A 16,921-nucleotide genomic window follows, 5' to 3' on the forward strand; every position below is an offset into this window, starting at 1 on the left:
AGTTTATCTACACAGATCATTTGCTTCTTGACTCATGAGTTTGAACCTTGCTCATGTCAAGATGATAAACTGTTTTAGCCATTACTATGGTGATACCACAAAAGTTACTTGATAAGCACAGTGACACTTAACTGAATAAGGTTATTAGTTTCCTGCCAAATGTATGTGGTTCTCTCAGGGTACCCAAACTTCCTCCATCAATGCAAAAATGGCAGCCATGAAATAGCACAATAGTGTTAAAATTGACTTTATACACCAACAATCAATCAGAATGACAAAATAATTTTAATTGGTAAAAAGACTTTGATTAGCTGCAAAAAAAGTATTGTAAGCTTAATAGTTGCAGATTATTATCTTTAATATTTACTACAGGACAGAATCGATTACCAGGTGACACATGGATGATCAGAGGACCTATAGATTATATCCCTCCAGTAGAAGTACAAGTTGTAAAACAGAGGTAGGGGCTATGTAGTTTGAGTTAAACAATGTTCATGTATAGACATCATGTTTACGGTTGCTTGAAAACTCATGCAAAGACTTCATATTATACTGTTGTAAACAATCAATAAAATGAGATTACAGGACATCTTGAAGTGTGAGAGCAGATGAAATTTTTAAAAAAATATCTTGATTCAAGAAACTTTCAGAGTCTTTTGATCACATTTAATTTCTAAAGAGAAACAACTTAAAATTGCTACAGTAGCAAATAAAATGACTTTTTATGAGATAAATGTTTTCTACAAATTTAGACAATTTGTACAATAGACAACTTTCGAGTTCGATGCATTTCCATCAAAAACTTTGGTTTTAGTGAACATCATTCTTGCGTCTAGGGGCCTCGTCACTTCCATTCCTATGTTGAGCGAGTTGTTGGAAAACTATAATGCTATATTATACGAACTATTTAGAAAATTGAATTCTCATAATTGACAATTAGCCCTGCTGTCATTATGGAATTGTGATTAAGTATCCACAGAACAAACATTATTTCTAGTTTATTCTGCACAATGGTGATCACTTAGATGCTTGAAGAACGTTTATAGTGCAGGAATACAGGCGATCTCCTGTATCTGGTAAATGACATCATAAAGGGGCACATAATTCACAAGTTTTTTCCTGTGACAGACAAACTCGAAAGTGGTCTTTTGTACAAAGAGTTTTAAGATCATGGTGTTTCAACTGAACTTATTAATGTAACTGTAACTAAAGGGATGTTAATGGCACAAGTCGAAATCTCTCTGATTTTATTATGTTTTGCCCTTTTCAGGGATCAGATACCATTAAGTAAAAATGAAGGAATTTATATACAAAACAAAAAGACAGGAAAGGTATGTGGATGTTTTTAGGTGTTATTGTTGGATTGCTATTTCATTGATGTTTACCAATTCAATTCAATGTTTTATTATTATAAGATTAAACAATATACCCTAGAGGTTATTGATGTTAGGACTGGACTCAAGCACTCATAAACTGAATTAAAAACAAATACCGGTATTTATATTTTGATTTATATATTCTTTAAACAAAATTTACCTACTTCGGAACCAGTTACATGTATTTAATCTGTACAATTCCAGTTCTTAACAATTTTATGTTGTCCTCTGTCCTCTTTTTTCTTTGTTTTATTTTGCTCTATATTTAACAGCTTGCACCACTGACTTCGAAATGTATATGATAAGTAGGGACATAACCCACGTCTTTCATTAAATATACAAGGAAGATTTTAAAGCCCACAACTAAATAGCATTACCTAAAACGTCTTGTTAAGAAAATTGGATGCATCTTATATGATACTAATTCATTTTGAAAATTTGTTGATTCACTTATTTATGTCCTCACAGTCTCGTAAATAATGATTGTGGATAGATATTTAATTTCCTAGTTTTGATTAGGATGCAGTACTATTTCATATACTTGTTGATAATATTTCTAATCCATTTCTACTTATGTTTTCAATTAGGTTAGAGCAATTATGGGACCCAAGTCCTACATGTTGACAGCCCATGAAGAATTGTGGGAAAAGAAATTAGATTCAAACATAGAAACTCTTCTGAAGTAAGTTGAAATGCCTTAAAATGGACAGTTTAAATATCCATATTTGAAAGATAAAGCATCAGATGGAATTGAATTTGTTGTTAGACTTGCACATAACAAGTTGAATAACAAGCTTCAAGAACAAACAAAAAACAAGTTAAATAGATATTGCAAACCTTTGCATAAAATGACTTCACCACAACCTTTCTGGGTTTGCTTATGCGAAATATAGTCATAGCTCTATATTTTTTTTTTGTAAAAATTATATGAAATTATATGTCTTTAGAAAGTTAGTGTAACTTATATTAACAATCACTTTTCATTTCCCTTTGTCCAGACAAGGTGGTGGTGATGGGTCAGGAGATATTAGAAAGATTGCATATTTTGAACAGAGTATTGATCCTCAGATGCTGAAGGTAAGTAGGAGATGTTGTAAATCATAATTTGTAATTTAAATCTTTGAAAAAGTCATCTTGGCTAGCCAGGGGTTACAATCCCCTCCTCCTCCTCTCCACCCTTGGTAGATTAAGCCATCGGTTAATAAAAGTTACACCCATTCCGAATACATTATTTTTGACCAATAGTAGCACTTGAACTCTCTTCAAACGTGGAGATTTAAACACCGTAGCTTCTATAGAGTCTACTAACTTGATGAAGCAAGAAACGAAAATATAGGTTGACATTCTGACATTTGTGCAAGAAACATGCACAGGAACTTCTATTACTTGATTAAGAATATTTAAATGGTCATGAAATATCGTCGTATGTTCTGGGGGGTAAAGACTTATTGCACAATCAGAATGTGCCAATTGTTTACCATTAATAAAACATTAAAAAAAGAAAATTTACATTTATCTATGTTAGTATAATTTGAGCTAAAGTGAAGTATAATTTACATACTTTTATATTTTAGGGTCGAGATAAAACCAGAGTTATAACCTACAGATGTCCTGGAAATACAGCAGTACAGGTAAATACTAGTAAAGTGTGGCACAAATAAGCATTTTTTCCCCCCTCTCTCAGTTATAATTTAAAGTTTCACTATGTAGAGGTATGAATGCACATTTTATTGAAACCTTATTGTAGGATTTATCAAGTCCAATAAAGTTGACAGGAAGAAGGAGCTCTTTCTTTTATCCATGTTAAAGAAATATGGGTAAATGTAACCCCCATCTATTTTATTCTGCCTGTCCTTTATCTTGTTAATTGATTATTGAATACACTTAACAGTCTAAATTACGAGCATATTTTTATACAAAAAAGTGGGAGTATACTGGTTTGCCTCTGTCTGTCCATCCATCAATCCCTCAGTCGTCTTCCATCCCATGAATATTTTCTTCGCATCTTTCTTTGGTTTTTACAAGGATTTCTGAAATTTGGTTTCAGGGTTTATATGAATCAGCTATACCCTGTGATGCAATTTCAGATTCATCAGTCAACAACTTCCTGTTTACCTTATACTTTTAGTGGGGAGTGTTATCATTAATAAGCAGTAGATTACAGGTTGCACTTTGTAAATACAGCTGTTTCTCAAAACACACCTCTTTTGGGGAGATCTTGAATATTCATAGAAAATTAATTTTGTTTACATACTGATTCCCAGTTATGCTCTCTGTGTTTCATCTCACAGAGACATAACTTGGAAATGTTACCAGTAAATATACGTGTGCATATTGTTTACATTGAAATCTGTGGTAACCTTTCATTCGAGGTAAGGGTAGTTAAGAAAATTAGTGTTAGTTTAAACTCTGAGAAGTTCACATATATAAACGTTGAAAATATGCTGTACAGCCCTATATTTTGACCTTTGAAAAAAATTGTGGTGCATATGAACTTTCAATTCTAGGATAAGATTTTTTTCAAAACTTCATCATAAAAGTGGTACAGTTTTAGCCGTAAAAGAAGTTCCTATGGGAAATTGCATTGTCAATATTTACAGAAATGCAACCTACAGATTCATTTATTTAGATTTGCAAAAGACTGCAAACAAGCAAGAAAATATGTACAGTTAGTTGAAAAATGTTCGTCATGTTGTAATGATGCTGAAGAATACACATTATAACAAAATAAAAAAGAAAATTGTTTTAAGCTAAACATTTTTTTTGCAGGTTTACAACTATTTAGAAAAAACAGCCAGAGTAGTATTTGGACCAGATCTTGTCATCTTAGGACCACATGAAAACTTTAATGTTCTGAGTTTAAGTGGTAGGTCATATTATTGATATTGTGATTACAAATATGACTCAGGACTAGCATCATATGGGAAAACTCAAGAGTAAAAAATCAGTTTGAAAATGATTGTTAGACTTTTGTTGCAGAAGATTTTTAGTTAAAAAAAAAAGGAAATATTAATGACCCAAGAACATTTTGTTTCTATTTCATAAACATAGGTTATTTTGATACATGGATTTTTTTATGCTCAAAAAGAAACCAAAAATATACATCCAGGAAAAATTTAAATGGAATAACAGGTTCTTATAGGTTTTTTGGGTAAAGATTGACTTAATATCTTCCAAAGTTTATCACTTACGTTTTGATACACAAAAAATAGTGCATTGATCATAACTTTCTATACTTCCACTCCAAGAACATTTCCAGAAATTTATCAATGTAACATATGCTTAGATATTTAAGTTACAAAACGTTGTTACACCTGTCAAAAAAAGTACATTACTTTTGCAAGGTGCAGGAATCTAATATCTGTTCTTAAATATAAATGATGTCATTGTTAAAGTCAGTTTAAAATTGGAGTTATCTCCCATTTTCCAGAATTTTAGTTGAATAAACTACAAACAATGCTTTATTGTCTATGCAGTATTTAATTTTACTTCCCTCTGATAAATGAATGCAATCTTTACCCTTCTGTGCTTACAAGCACTTTGATTGTTTTATTATACCCCCGTTTTGAAAAAAAGGGGGGTATACTGTTTTACCTCTGTCTTTCCTTCCGTCAGTCCATCAGTTTACCGAACACTTGTACTATTTTACACATGATAACCAAGTTGAAAATTTCCGTCACATTTTTCTCTGGAACTACAATACAAGGATTTCTGAAATTTGGTTTCAGGATTTATACAAGTCAGCTATACCGTGTGATGCGTTTTCAGATTCATCACTCAACAACTTCCTGTTTACCAAACACTTGCATATTTTTACACTATTAAAATTATCCACTTGCGGCGTGGGTATCATCAGTGAGCAGTAGCTCACAGTTTCACTTGTTGCTTTCTATGAAACTTGTTTTCTTTATTTTTAGCTGGTAAACCAAAGAAATGTGATGCTATGAGATCACTGTGTTTAATGTTAGGACCAGACTTTATCACTGATATCATTGAGGTAAACAGTTTTCTTTAAAACTATACCATAAAGATTCACACAGTTTCTATTTATACCAAAAAGGTTCACGCAGTTTCTATTTTACACCAAACAGGTTCACATTCCTTCTCTTTTGCACCATAAAGATTCATACCGTTTCTCTCTCACACCATAAAGGTTCACACTCTTTCTCTTTTACACCATGAAGGTTCAAACACTTTCTCTTTTACACCATAAAGGTTCACACACTTTCCCTTTTACACCATAAAGGTTCACACACTTTCCCTTTTGCACCATAAAGATTCACACAGTTTCTATTTTACACCATAAGGGTTCACACAGTTTCTGTTTTACACCTTGAAGGTTCTCTCAGATTCTGTTTTACACCATAAAGGTTCACACAGTTTCTCTTTTCCACCATAAAGGTTCACACAGTTTCCCTTTTGCACAATAAAGATTCACACAGTTTCTATTTTACACCATAAGGGTTCACACAGTTTCTGTTTTACACCTTGAAGGTTCACACAGATTCTGTTTTACACCATAAAGGTTCACACAGTTTCTGTTTTACACCATAAAGGTACACATCTTGTCTTTTTTACACCATTAAGGTTCACATTCTTTCTTTTTTACACCGTTATGGTTCACATCCTTTCTCTTTTACACATTGAAGGGTCACATTATTTTTCTTTCACACCATAAAGGTTCACACCTTTTCTCTTTTACACTATAAAAGTTTATACCCTTTACAACATCTTTTAATGATCTTTAGTACATCTTCCTTGTTTTGTTCTTGTGTAGAGCAAAATAAAAATACTTTGACTGATTTTCAAATTAACCAATATTATCAATAAGATAATTGATACAAAGATAAAATGATGTAGTTTCTTAGTAATGATGCATTGTAGTATACTTGTATTTTCTACCTGCATGACGCAGAATGCATTTATGTAGAATTTAAAATACCCGTCAGAAAGATTTTCTAATGGTATAATTTTATGATATATTTGATTATAGGTAGAAACATCAGATCATGCGAGACTAAGACTGCAGTTGGCTTTCAACAACCATTTTGAGGTACGGTACATATTTTTAGCAAATTAAGAAGTTTGTATGCTTGATACATGTATAGTCATATTACAATAGAACTAAATATATATTTTAAAGATGATTTTTTTTCCATTTACATTTCCATTTATATTTAAATTGGGCACTAAAAAATAAATTGAAAGTAAGTGATAAATATCATGGATTCAACAAATATTCTAAACCTAATGATATATTTTCTGTTACAGTATGAAAAAGGGGATGTTGAAAGTGAAGCCAAAATATTCTCAGTAGGGGACTTTATTGGATTTGCCTGTAGAAAAATTGGTTTGTATTATTAGGACCTCAGACAGATTTCTTATACTCTTCATTTATAAAATGAATAACATACCAATTAACAACCCTTTCTGTATGCCATCAGATTTTTTTTTTTAGATCAAATGAGAAATAACCAAATGTTTTTTTTTTGTGTGAATTATTTGAGAAATATGAGTTTTGCACCAAAACTAAATGACTGAAATCTTTTCTGTGATGTAGCTCAGCATTTTTGATTATTATTAGAAACACTGCTTTAATATTTAGGACTTTCTGCACAGTCAGACTTTCTTTTGTTGTTTGACAGTTTAGATTATAGAGAAATGAGAAAATATCCAATACAGTAGTCCAAATAATTATGATGACTTAAAGGGCTATTTTAAATTATCGCTTTGACGCCTTTCTGTCGATGTAAGGCTTCAAAGAAAAATAATATTTAGCCTTTCAAGATGTCATAATTTATTGGACTACCATACAATAGTTTCTTTGAAATTGTTTTATATTGTTTATCTTTTTATCTTAGATTTATTCAGTAGATAAGTATACTTAATTATTGTTTTTAGGTGGTCGTATCAGAGGACAAGTAGCACATGTGCCATTTGATGAATTTCACAAACATTCAGCAATGATTATACAAACAGCTGTATTTGGTGTGGATCAAGAAGGCAATCTTAATATTCCTCTGACATTTGAGGCCAATAATTTGGTAAGATTCCTATGCATTAGTCTGTAAAACCTTTTGTTAAATTTACTATTAATTTTGATTGGGACAAATAGGGCCCAGCAGAAGACCTATAGTAATCTTTGTGTCTGTCTGTGTGTTTGTCTCTCCCAAACTTTCAATCCCCTTGGAGTTTTGTAAGTAAAGTTGGCATAATTCACCATTTGAACATTTTATGTTCTGGAAAGAAAACCATACATTGAAAATCATAGTCAAAAACTTTGTTCAAATCCCCTTGGGATGAGTAAGTGTTGCATCAGAAAATTTCCTTCAATATGTATATATAAGCTATACTTTTAAATAGAATAACACTGATAACTTCTTGTTTCCACCACAATTAAATTGTTAACTCTTGCAGGGCCCTCTGGGATGGCTCCCATCACTTTCCTCTAGTTGTTCTTCTGTGCATGTGGATTCATTATTATTCGTCAGATACTAAATTTAGTGGATTTTGTGGGTACTGTTGAGCTACGAATTTAAATGTTAAAAGAATAACAAATTTTGAATAGGATTGTATAAAGAAATTGACAATACCACCAAATCAAATATCCAAGAAAAAGGAAGATTTCCTTAATCCACAATAATTGGTACCCCTGAAAATAAATGATTCCATAGTAGAGGGGGGATAGGAAGGGTTATGATCCCGAAATCCCGAGGTCCCGAATTTAAATAAATAAAAATCCCGGATCCCGAAATTCAAAATAAAGAATTCCCGGATCCCGAAGGGGTAAATCCCGAAATCCCGAGCTTAAAAACACCCGATCCCGGAGTCCCGATAAAGGTCCTATCCCCCCTCATAGTATCATAGTTGAAACATAGATATAACTATATAATTATTATTGTATTTACAGGTAATCAGCAGCGTAGATATCCAGTCTATTGAACCAGTTGATGCTAAGATGAGAGACAGTTTAAGTAAATCTGTACAGTTAGCTATAGAAATATCTACTAAGTAAGTCCTGTTATATACATCTTCATAAATATGTGAAGGAACATTCATTAGACAAAGGCAGTAAAAACAACTTTAGAGTTCTTATTCTTCTTTAAAAAAAATAAGTTTAACATGTGAACTAATGCAATGATACCACATCTTCTTTATTATTAGATATAATAGTTTTATGCATAAATCCTGAATTCAATTTTATAAAGGTGTGTGGTTATGCTGCTATGTATGCTAATGTTTGAATTTTGACATTTTATAACTGATCTTTTCACATACGTTAAAGCATATTGGTTTATATGTGTATATATTTTTCATAGATCAATAGAAGCCTCAGCATCCCACGAAGCTAGCAGAAATGAACAAATAGCCAGAGGTCAACTTGAACGACAGAAATTGCTTAATGAAATGGATTCTGAGAAAGAAAAGACAAAGTTATTAGAATTACAAGCTATCACTGCCGCCGTGGAATCTACTGGTCAAGCTAAAGCTGAGTCACAAGCACAGGCTGAGAGAATGCTAATAGAGTGTGAAAGCGAAATAGAATGTAAGTCAAGCTAAAGCTGAGTCACAAACACAGGCTGAGAGAACGCTAATAGAGTGTGAAAGTGAAATAGAATTAATGTAAGTCAAACACAAGCAGAGGCTGAGAGAATGCTGATAGAATGTGAAAATGAAATAGAATGTAAGTCAAACACAAGCCGAGTCACAAACACAGGCGTAGAGAATTCTAATAGAGTGTGAAAGTGAAATAGAATGTAAGTCAAACACAAGCACAGGCTGAGAGAATGCTTATATAGTGAAAATGAAATAGAATGTAAGTCAAACACAAGCCGAGTCACAAACACAGGCTGAGAGAATGCTAATAGAGTGTGAAAGTGAAATAGAGTGTAAGTCAAACACAAGCAGAGGCTGAGAGAATGCTGATAGAATGTGAAAGTGAAATAGAATGTAAGTCAAACATAAGGCAAGTCACAAGCACAGGCTGAGAGAATGCTTATATAGTGAAAATGAAATAGAATGTAAGTCAAACACAAGCCGAGTCACAAGCACAGGCTGAGAGAATGCTAATAGAGTGTGAAAGTGAAATAGAATGTAAGTCAAACACAAGCTTAATATAAAAGCCGAGAAAAAAAACCCCTTAAATTTAATTGGATTGTATAATTCTTTTATCTGTTTAATGTTATTTGGAGTTTCATAAGTTCAATGTAATAAAAAAGCAAATTTTATTCAATGGTTGAACACATTTGTATAAAAAAATAAAATGAATATTATATGATCAATTGATTGTTGGTGTTTAACATGACTTTTAGCTCTCTTAGCTATATTTTGGCAGACAGTTTTTATTTGGTGAGGAATCTGTAGATAACCACAACGTTTGACACGATAACAGGCAATTCTAATCAATTTAGATTGGAGTTAGACAAACTGCTACATACAGAGTTTAAATTCATAACCTCAGTGTTGACAAGCTAGTAATGTAAATAAACAATTAAAATTTCTTGACCCCTGAGGCCAAAAATATATTTGAATTGATCCTTCCAAACTATCAGCAGTTCTGTGAACCAACCCTACAAACCTTACAGCAGTCATGTTAAACAGAACACAATCTTATGATAAATACAGTTGATTGTTCTTTGCCTAAAAATATCACTTTGTCCAACCAGGATATGGCGACCCATAGTTTAGTTGGTGACGATAAAAAGACATTTGCTTGTTTTTATCAAAATACAATATACATATCATTAAAATTGTCTGAAATGAACTCAAGTTTTTAACGTTATTCCATATAATACTAATGCTTAAAATCTGTATTACAGCTGCCAAGTTAAAGGCTGAAGCAGAGGAAATTGAACACATGGCCAAACTTGAAACTCAGGGCTTGGTAAGTTTATAGATTATTTTTGAAAAAAGATCAAACTATTAAGAATTTATTAAATGTTAAGTATTTTTTCACTTTGTTCATAATCCTAAGAACCCGTAAACTTTTAATATTTATGATATTATTACAAACATTTATGGGCATTATGTTTTCTGGTCTGTGCGTCAGTCCGTTCTTCCGTCCAGTCATCTGTCCTGCTTCAAGAAAGTTTATGGTCGAGGTAGTTTTTGTTGAAGTTGAAGACAAATCTACTTGAATCTTTGTATACATGGTCCCTGTGATATGATCTTTCTAATTTTAATGCCAAATTACAGTTTTGACCCCAATTTCACAGTCCATTAAACATAGTAAATGATAGTGCGAGTGGTAGCATCTGTGTACTATGGTCACATTTTTGTTCATAATTCTTTTAAACATACTTTAATATTGATTGCTCATGACATGCATATCATTGGCAATCATACCACATCTTCTTTTTTATATATCATACACTGGTAGTGCAGCAATTTATCAAAATTGTCTTGAATTTATTGGGACCTGAAGATGTTTCCATGCTTATCTATAATAAGAAGTTACATATACAATTCATTTTTATGCCCCACCTACGATAGTAGAGGGGCATTATGTTTTCTGGTCTGTTCGTCCGTCCGTTCGTTCAGGTTAAAGTTTTTGGTCAAGGTAGTTTTTGATGGAGTTGAAGTCCAATCAACTTCAGACTTAGTACACATGTTCCCTATGATATGATCTTTCTAATTTAATTGCCAAATTAGACTTTTGACCCCAATTTCACGGTCCGCTGAACATAGAAAATAATAGTGCAAGTTTCAGGTTAAAGTTTTTGGTCAAGGTAGTTTTTGATGAAGTTGAAGTCCAATCAACTTCAAACTTAGTACACATGTTTCCTATGATATGATCTTTCTAATTTAATTGCCAAATTAGACTTTTGACCCCAATTTCACGGTCCACTGAACATAGAAAATAATAGTGCAAGTTTCAGGTTAAATTTTTGGTCAAGGTAGTTTTTGATGAAGTTGAAGTCCAATCAACTTCAAACTTAGTACACATGTTCCCTATGATATGATCTTTCTAATTTAATTGCCAAATTAGAGTTTTGACCCCAATTTCACGGTCTACTGAACATAGAAAATGATAATGCGAATGGGGCATCCGTGTACTATGGACACATTCTTGTTATTTTTGTGTCGTATAATGGTATGATGTTGTCGTAGTCGTCCAAAGACGCATTTAGTTTCCAGACAATAACTTTAGTTTTAGTGAATGGATCTCTATAATTTGTTAAAAGAAGGTTCAATACCACTTAAGGAAGGTTTGGATCGATTTTGGGGGTTGTGGTCCTAATAGATTAGGAATAAGGGGCCAAAAAAGGGCCCAAATAAGCATTTTTCTTGGTTTTCGCAAAATAACTTAAGTATAAGTAAATAGAAATCTATCAAATTTAAACACAAGGTTAATGACCACAATAGGAAGGTTAGGAATGATTCTTGGATTTTTGGTCTGAACAGTTAAGGAATTAGGGGCCCTAAAAGGGCCCAAATAAGCATTCTTCTTGGTTTTTGCACAATAACTTTAGTATAAGTGAATAGAAATCTTTTTCAAATGGAATTAAAGTCTTTGAAATGAATAGAAATCCTTTTCAAATGGAATTAAAGTCTTTGAAATTTCAATTTCAATTAATCTATCTTCACTCCATTTGTAGTACTCATTTGTTTTTAGCATTCTGTAATTGATTGTTATTAATTCTTCATTAAAATTTACAGTTGAGAGCACAGGAGCTTTCATATCAAAAAGAACTTAACAGAATGGAATTGGATTTAGAAAAAGGAAGAGCAGACATTGAGGTAAAGATAGTTTAATATTATACTGATCATATAAAACAACCTAGTTTTATGAGGACTTGAGATATTACCTATTAGTCATTTTAAACCAATAATGTATGGCTCATTGTAAAAAAGATAAAAGATTTTTTTTTATTCAATAATTTCTCTAAAAACACAGCAATAAACATTCATTACACGTTTATATAATCAAATTTGTATTTTTGTGAAAGAATTTATATGAAAGTTTGTTTTCAGAAAGATAAATACCAAATAATAGTGTTAAGAAACTGATTTGCCTTTCTTTTTTTTTTTTTGAAAATTTTGTGTCAAAAAAATATATTGTACGCATTCCTAAATCCTTTAATAATTGGAAATATTTCTACACATTTTTAGGTGAAGAAATTCAAGTCTATGGTTGAGACATTAGGAATAAAAACAATAGAAACTATGTCAATAGCAGGACCCAAGGCTCAAGTGAGTAACTCATTTATAGTTAGGGTAGACATTATTATACAATGACAATCACCTCTTCTCTAAATCAGTTGGATGTGTCCTAATTGATACTTTTATCTGGAAGAACATGATCTATTTATAAGTTGTAATTGGTTTTTAATAATTAGGGCCCCGCCTTTAGGCGGGTCGCCCTATAGTGATCAGTCGTACCGTCCGTCCATCCGTCCGTCCGTCCGAATCTAGAGAACCATTATGATTTCATACTTCATACTTTACATGTTTATTAACCACCACCAGAGGGCGTGTCATGATGTATGTACAACTTCCTAGGCAAAGTTAAAGGTCAAAAACTTTGGTTTCAGTTGACAACCCCATGTCCTATGGTAAAGATCGTGTCCGCTCTATATTTTGAGAACCGTTATCATTTCAAAGTTTATACTTGACATGTATATAAACCAACACCAAAGGGTGTGTCATAATTTATTTACAACTTCCTAGGTCAAAGGTCAAGGTCAAAAACTTTGATTTCAGTTGACAAACCCATGTCCTATGGTAAAGATACAATTTTTTAATGCACATTATTCACAGCGGGGCCCACAGAGATGGCTCCCATCTCAATGATATCTAGTTTTTTTAGTTTTCTTAGATCTAGACAATATGTTTTTTAATGCCACCCCCCTCCTCCCGGAGGAGGAGGCATTTAGTTTTACCCTTGTACATCCTGAAATTGGTTTCTGTTCTCCAACTCTAGTTTGCCACAACAAAATTTTATGAAACTTATTAACATTGTTTATTACCACAAAACACATGTCAAGTTATAATTTCTGTGGTGTCATTTTTTATTGTCTACAGTAATGCCCCTTATCAAGTGAAAAAATTGCTGAATTTTTTGTTTCCATTCTCTAACTTAAGTTTGCCTCAACCAAACATTATGAAACCTATCCACAATGCTTGCTACCACAAAACTTAGATCAAGTACAAATTTTGGTAGCTTCACTTTTACAGTTCTTGAGTTATAATTCTATATTGGTCATATGCAAGTGGGGGCTTCATCTGTGTCCCATGGACACATTCCCTATTTAGTTTTGTATGTTACAGAAGTCTGCACAAAAACATGTCCAACCAATAGTCTGAAGACCAATATTTTGACATTTTTCTTAAGTGTCTTAACAAAGTTTTGTAAATACTAATTGGTCGGAAAAACATTCTACTAGTCTGGGGCAACTGAATAGTGGCTAGCTTTCTTAACTCAATGCTATGGGCAACTGAATACAACTTATAGTTCCACAATATTTCATTGGTTCTTGTAAAAATTATCAATATCGATAAACAAATGATAACTCACAAATTTTAACATACTGAAAGTTTAATTTTGCTTTTATTCATATTCCTATAAGGAAATCGACTAAAATACCTAAAAGTACAGAGATAAATTTTTACATATCACAAATGCTATTTGATATTAAATTTGATCTATTTCCTTTTCAGGCCAATCTATTGCAAGGTCTTGGCATACAGAGTGTGTTAGTGACTGATGGAACTACACCCATCAACCTCTTTGACACTGCACATGGTCTTATTGGTTCTAAACAGGGACAATAGCGAACAAGTCTGTGATGGCTTAAATAACTGTGATGAAATTACTGTGATTATATTGGAAAAGATATAGTTAAAAACAAAAAAGCCTAAGAAAAGAATGACTATTTTTATAATATTAGTTGAAGTACAACACAAATGCATTTTTTTTTTGCAATATAAGCACATACACTTTACACGTTTGTTTATTTTTCACCAAACTTTTGTTTCCTCATATATTTTCAAATTACAACTTTGTTTGTATAGGGGAAATTTTGGTTAGTTTTTGTGAGTTTTTTATACACAGTTCAGAAAAATATTGTAGTATTGGCATTAATTTAAGTTTCAAAAGTAATATAGGCCTAGAAAACAACAGACATTTTATGTAAAATTTGAAATGAACTGATTGTTTTTATGCAAATAATGTAATAATTAACTAGTTTTAATATGTGTGGACAATACTATTTTGATATTATAAAAAGCTACTGAAAATGATATCTGATATTTACACCAAATTGTTCATGTTGAAGGCAGTTAAATCTAAGGTAAAAGTTAAGGAAGCAAGTTGTTTTATCTGAGCAATGTGTACTTCAATATCTGAATAACATTTTAAAAAGCACATGATCAAATTCAAATCCTGACCAGGTATTAAGTATACCTACATGAGATTGAGTAAAATGTAATGATTAAAAACTCAAAACAATACTTAAGTAAAATCTAGTCATTACAGGGTTTTTACCATTTCCTATAGTCCACTAGGTCCTAAACCTACTTTTTGTATGGAATAAAAGATAGAATTAGTGTTTTGGTCACAGTTAATTTTATTGATTGTCTTATTTTAACAATAATATATATTAACAAGTACCAATTAATATATTTTTGTAGAATATATGTACATTTTGTTCCATTATTTTATATTTTACCTTTCCTCAGATAACATTTAAAAAAGTACATTGTATAGCCATGACCGAGAAGTAGATATTAAAGGCAACAGCAAGTCTAATTGTGCAATTTTAAGCTAACTTGATCAAGAGCCTCTGTGTTTATATAGGCTGCTACCATCACTTAGCGTCAGTTATCTGTTGACTTTTTTCATGTTTTCATCATCCAAAACTAACCAGCCAATATCAGGTTAAGAGTCAATTGCTATATATAGCTAAATAGGCTTTTTGACATTAAGCATTAACAGATGACTGGTAGTTTTCATATGAATTGAAGTCTAAACAAACATAATGGGGACTTGGGATTTTGTGTAAATATCACAGAATGTTCAAGGTATTTGTCCTGATACAAAATTTTTTATTGACAAATGTATATTTTGTTTGATTTAGTCAGATCCTACTGTAACTATTAATAAAAAGTAAAAAAAAAGTGTGTATAATACATGTCAAAATACTGTATATCTAAAAATAATCTTGAGATCTTTTGCATTGATTTATTAGCAGAATATGTATGTTTATTTGTTATACAGCAGAATGCATTGAGTGTGTAAGTAAAGGTAATATCTTTGGTCAGCTTGCTTGCTAGCTGAACCATGAAGTCATTATTAGGTTAGGTAAACTACCCTTCTTTAAGAGTAGACTAGTCTAAGAGATAACCAATCTTTCTGTCTGTAGGACAAGAGTACTCCGAAATGATGGTTGTATACTTAACCTAGTAATGACTTCAAAGTTCAGCTAACAAACAAGCTAAGCAAAGATTTTACTATTTCCTACACACTCAATGCTATCTGCTGTAAGTGTTGGTGATAGTTTGTTTATATTATGTTTTTATACTTGTAATTTTACTCTTATGAATGAATCTTTTTAGATTATCTTATTTTCTTTTGTTCATACTTTTCAATAATGTTTTTTGTATTATTTATGAAGCTTCATAAAACAATTTGTTAATGTATATTATTTTGACACCAGATACACTTGTAATGGTAGGACCAAATTGCCTTTTTCATGTCTAAATATAGTCAATAGACAACTTTCTAGTTCGATGCATTTCCGTCAAAAACTTTGATTTTAGTGAACATCATTCGTGCGTTTAGGGGCATCGTCACTTCCGTTCCCATGTTGAGCAATTGGTTGGAAAACTAGGATGCTATATTGCACGAATTATTTGGCCAATAGAATTCTAATAATTGACAATCAAATCTGATGTCATTAGGGAATTGTGATTAAGTACCTACCAAACAAATATTATTTCTAGTTTATCATGCACAATGACGTTCAATAAGACACTTGATGAATGTAAATAGTGCATGGATACAGGCGATCCCCTTTATCTGGTAAATGATGTCATAAAGGCTCACATAATTGACGAGTTTTTTCTGGTGAAGGACAAATTCGAAAGTGGTCTATTATGAAGCCTGTATCAGTTAAAATGGTCAATGATCACTGTAGAAAATATCTTCAAGTTTTTCTGTACTACAGACAATGTGATTCTATTTTATATTCATTCTGTGCAATTTGTAATTTAAACTGTAAAAATGTTTTTATTAAAGTAATATATTTGTAGTTTCAAAAAGTTAGTTTTCTTTAAATAGAAATATTTTTTTTGGTTTTGGAGCACAAGTTTTTGATTAATCAATTAATATGTCTGACTTATAGGTTTCATCCATTGATGTCGCCTGCAACATGTATTGAAAGCTTAATGGTTGTGTGCTGAATTTCCAGAGACAACTATCATGCATATTCAAATGAGGCTGTCACATGGAGAACATAGGGTGACATTACAATCGTCCCCTAGTTTATTTTGTGGGATAAACAACTGAACAAGTACACATTTATGTTAAGGGCCAGCTGAAGCTC

The 16,921-nt window shown here is 31.9% G+C and overlaps 1 protein-coding gene across 2 annotated transcripts in view; it reads left to right on the plus strand.

Annotated features, from left to right (window-relative positions):
• Nucleotides 1–16,637, plus strand: part of LOC139490738 (major vault protein-like) — a 30,843-nt gene extending 14,206 nt beyond the window's left edge. Inside the window, exons 11-27 of one of the 2 annotated variants that reach the window (XR_011656381.1) lie at nt 373–460; nt 1,271–1,331; nt 1,964–2,058; nt 2,375–2,453; nt 2,951–3,007; nt 4,146–4,242; nt 5,294–5,373; nt 6,370–6,429; nt 6,648–6,726; nt 7,278–7,420; nt 8,287–8,387; nt 8,696–8,922; nt 10,196–10,260; nt 12,036–12,116; nt 12,489–12,569; nt 14,037–15,633; nt 15,795–16,637. Coding sequence is in view for 1 of the 2 variants with exons in the window: in XM_071277707.1 (XP_071133808.1) it covers nt 373–460; nt 1,271–1,331; nt 1,964–2,058; nt 2,375–2,453; nt 2,951–3,007; nt 4,146–4,242; nt 5,294–5,373; nt 6,370–6,429; nt 6,648–6,726; nt 7,278–7,420; nt 8,287–8,387; nt 8,696–8,922; nt 10,196–10,260; nt 12,036–12,116; nt 12,489–12,569; nt 14,037–14,150 (1,508 nt within the window). In the remaining variant the exon portion in view is untranslated. Of the gene's footprint in view, nt 1–372; nt 461–1,270; nt 1,332–1,963; nt 2,059–2,374; nt 2,454–2,950; nt 3,008–4,145; nt 4,243–5,293; nt 5,374–6,369; nt 6,430–6,647; nt 6,727–7,277; nt 7,421–8,286; nt 8,388–8,695; nt 8,923–10,195; nt 10,261–12,035; nt 12,117–12,488; nt 12,570–14,036 lie in introns of both variants that reach the window. The other variant, XM_071277707.1, reaches the window with a different exon arrangement.
• Nucleotides 16,638–16,921: the final 284 nt, after the last annotated feature.

The sequence above is a fragment of the Mytilus edulis genome, chromosome 10 (assembly GCF_963676685.1).
Source record: "Mytilus edulis chromosome 10, xbMytEdul2.2, whole genome shotgun sequence".
Classification (NCBI taxonomy): Eukaryota; Metazoa; Mollusca; class Bivalvia; order Mytilida; family Mytilidae; genus Mytilus; species Mytilus edulis.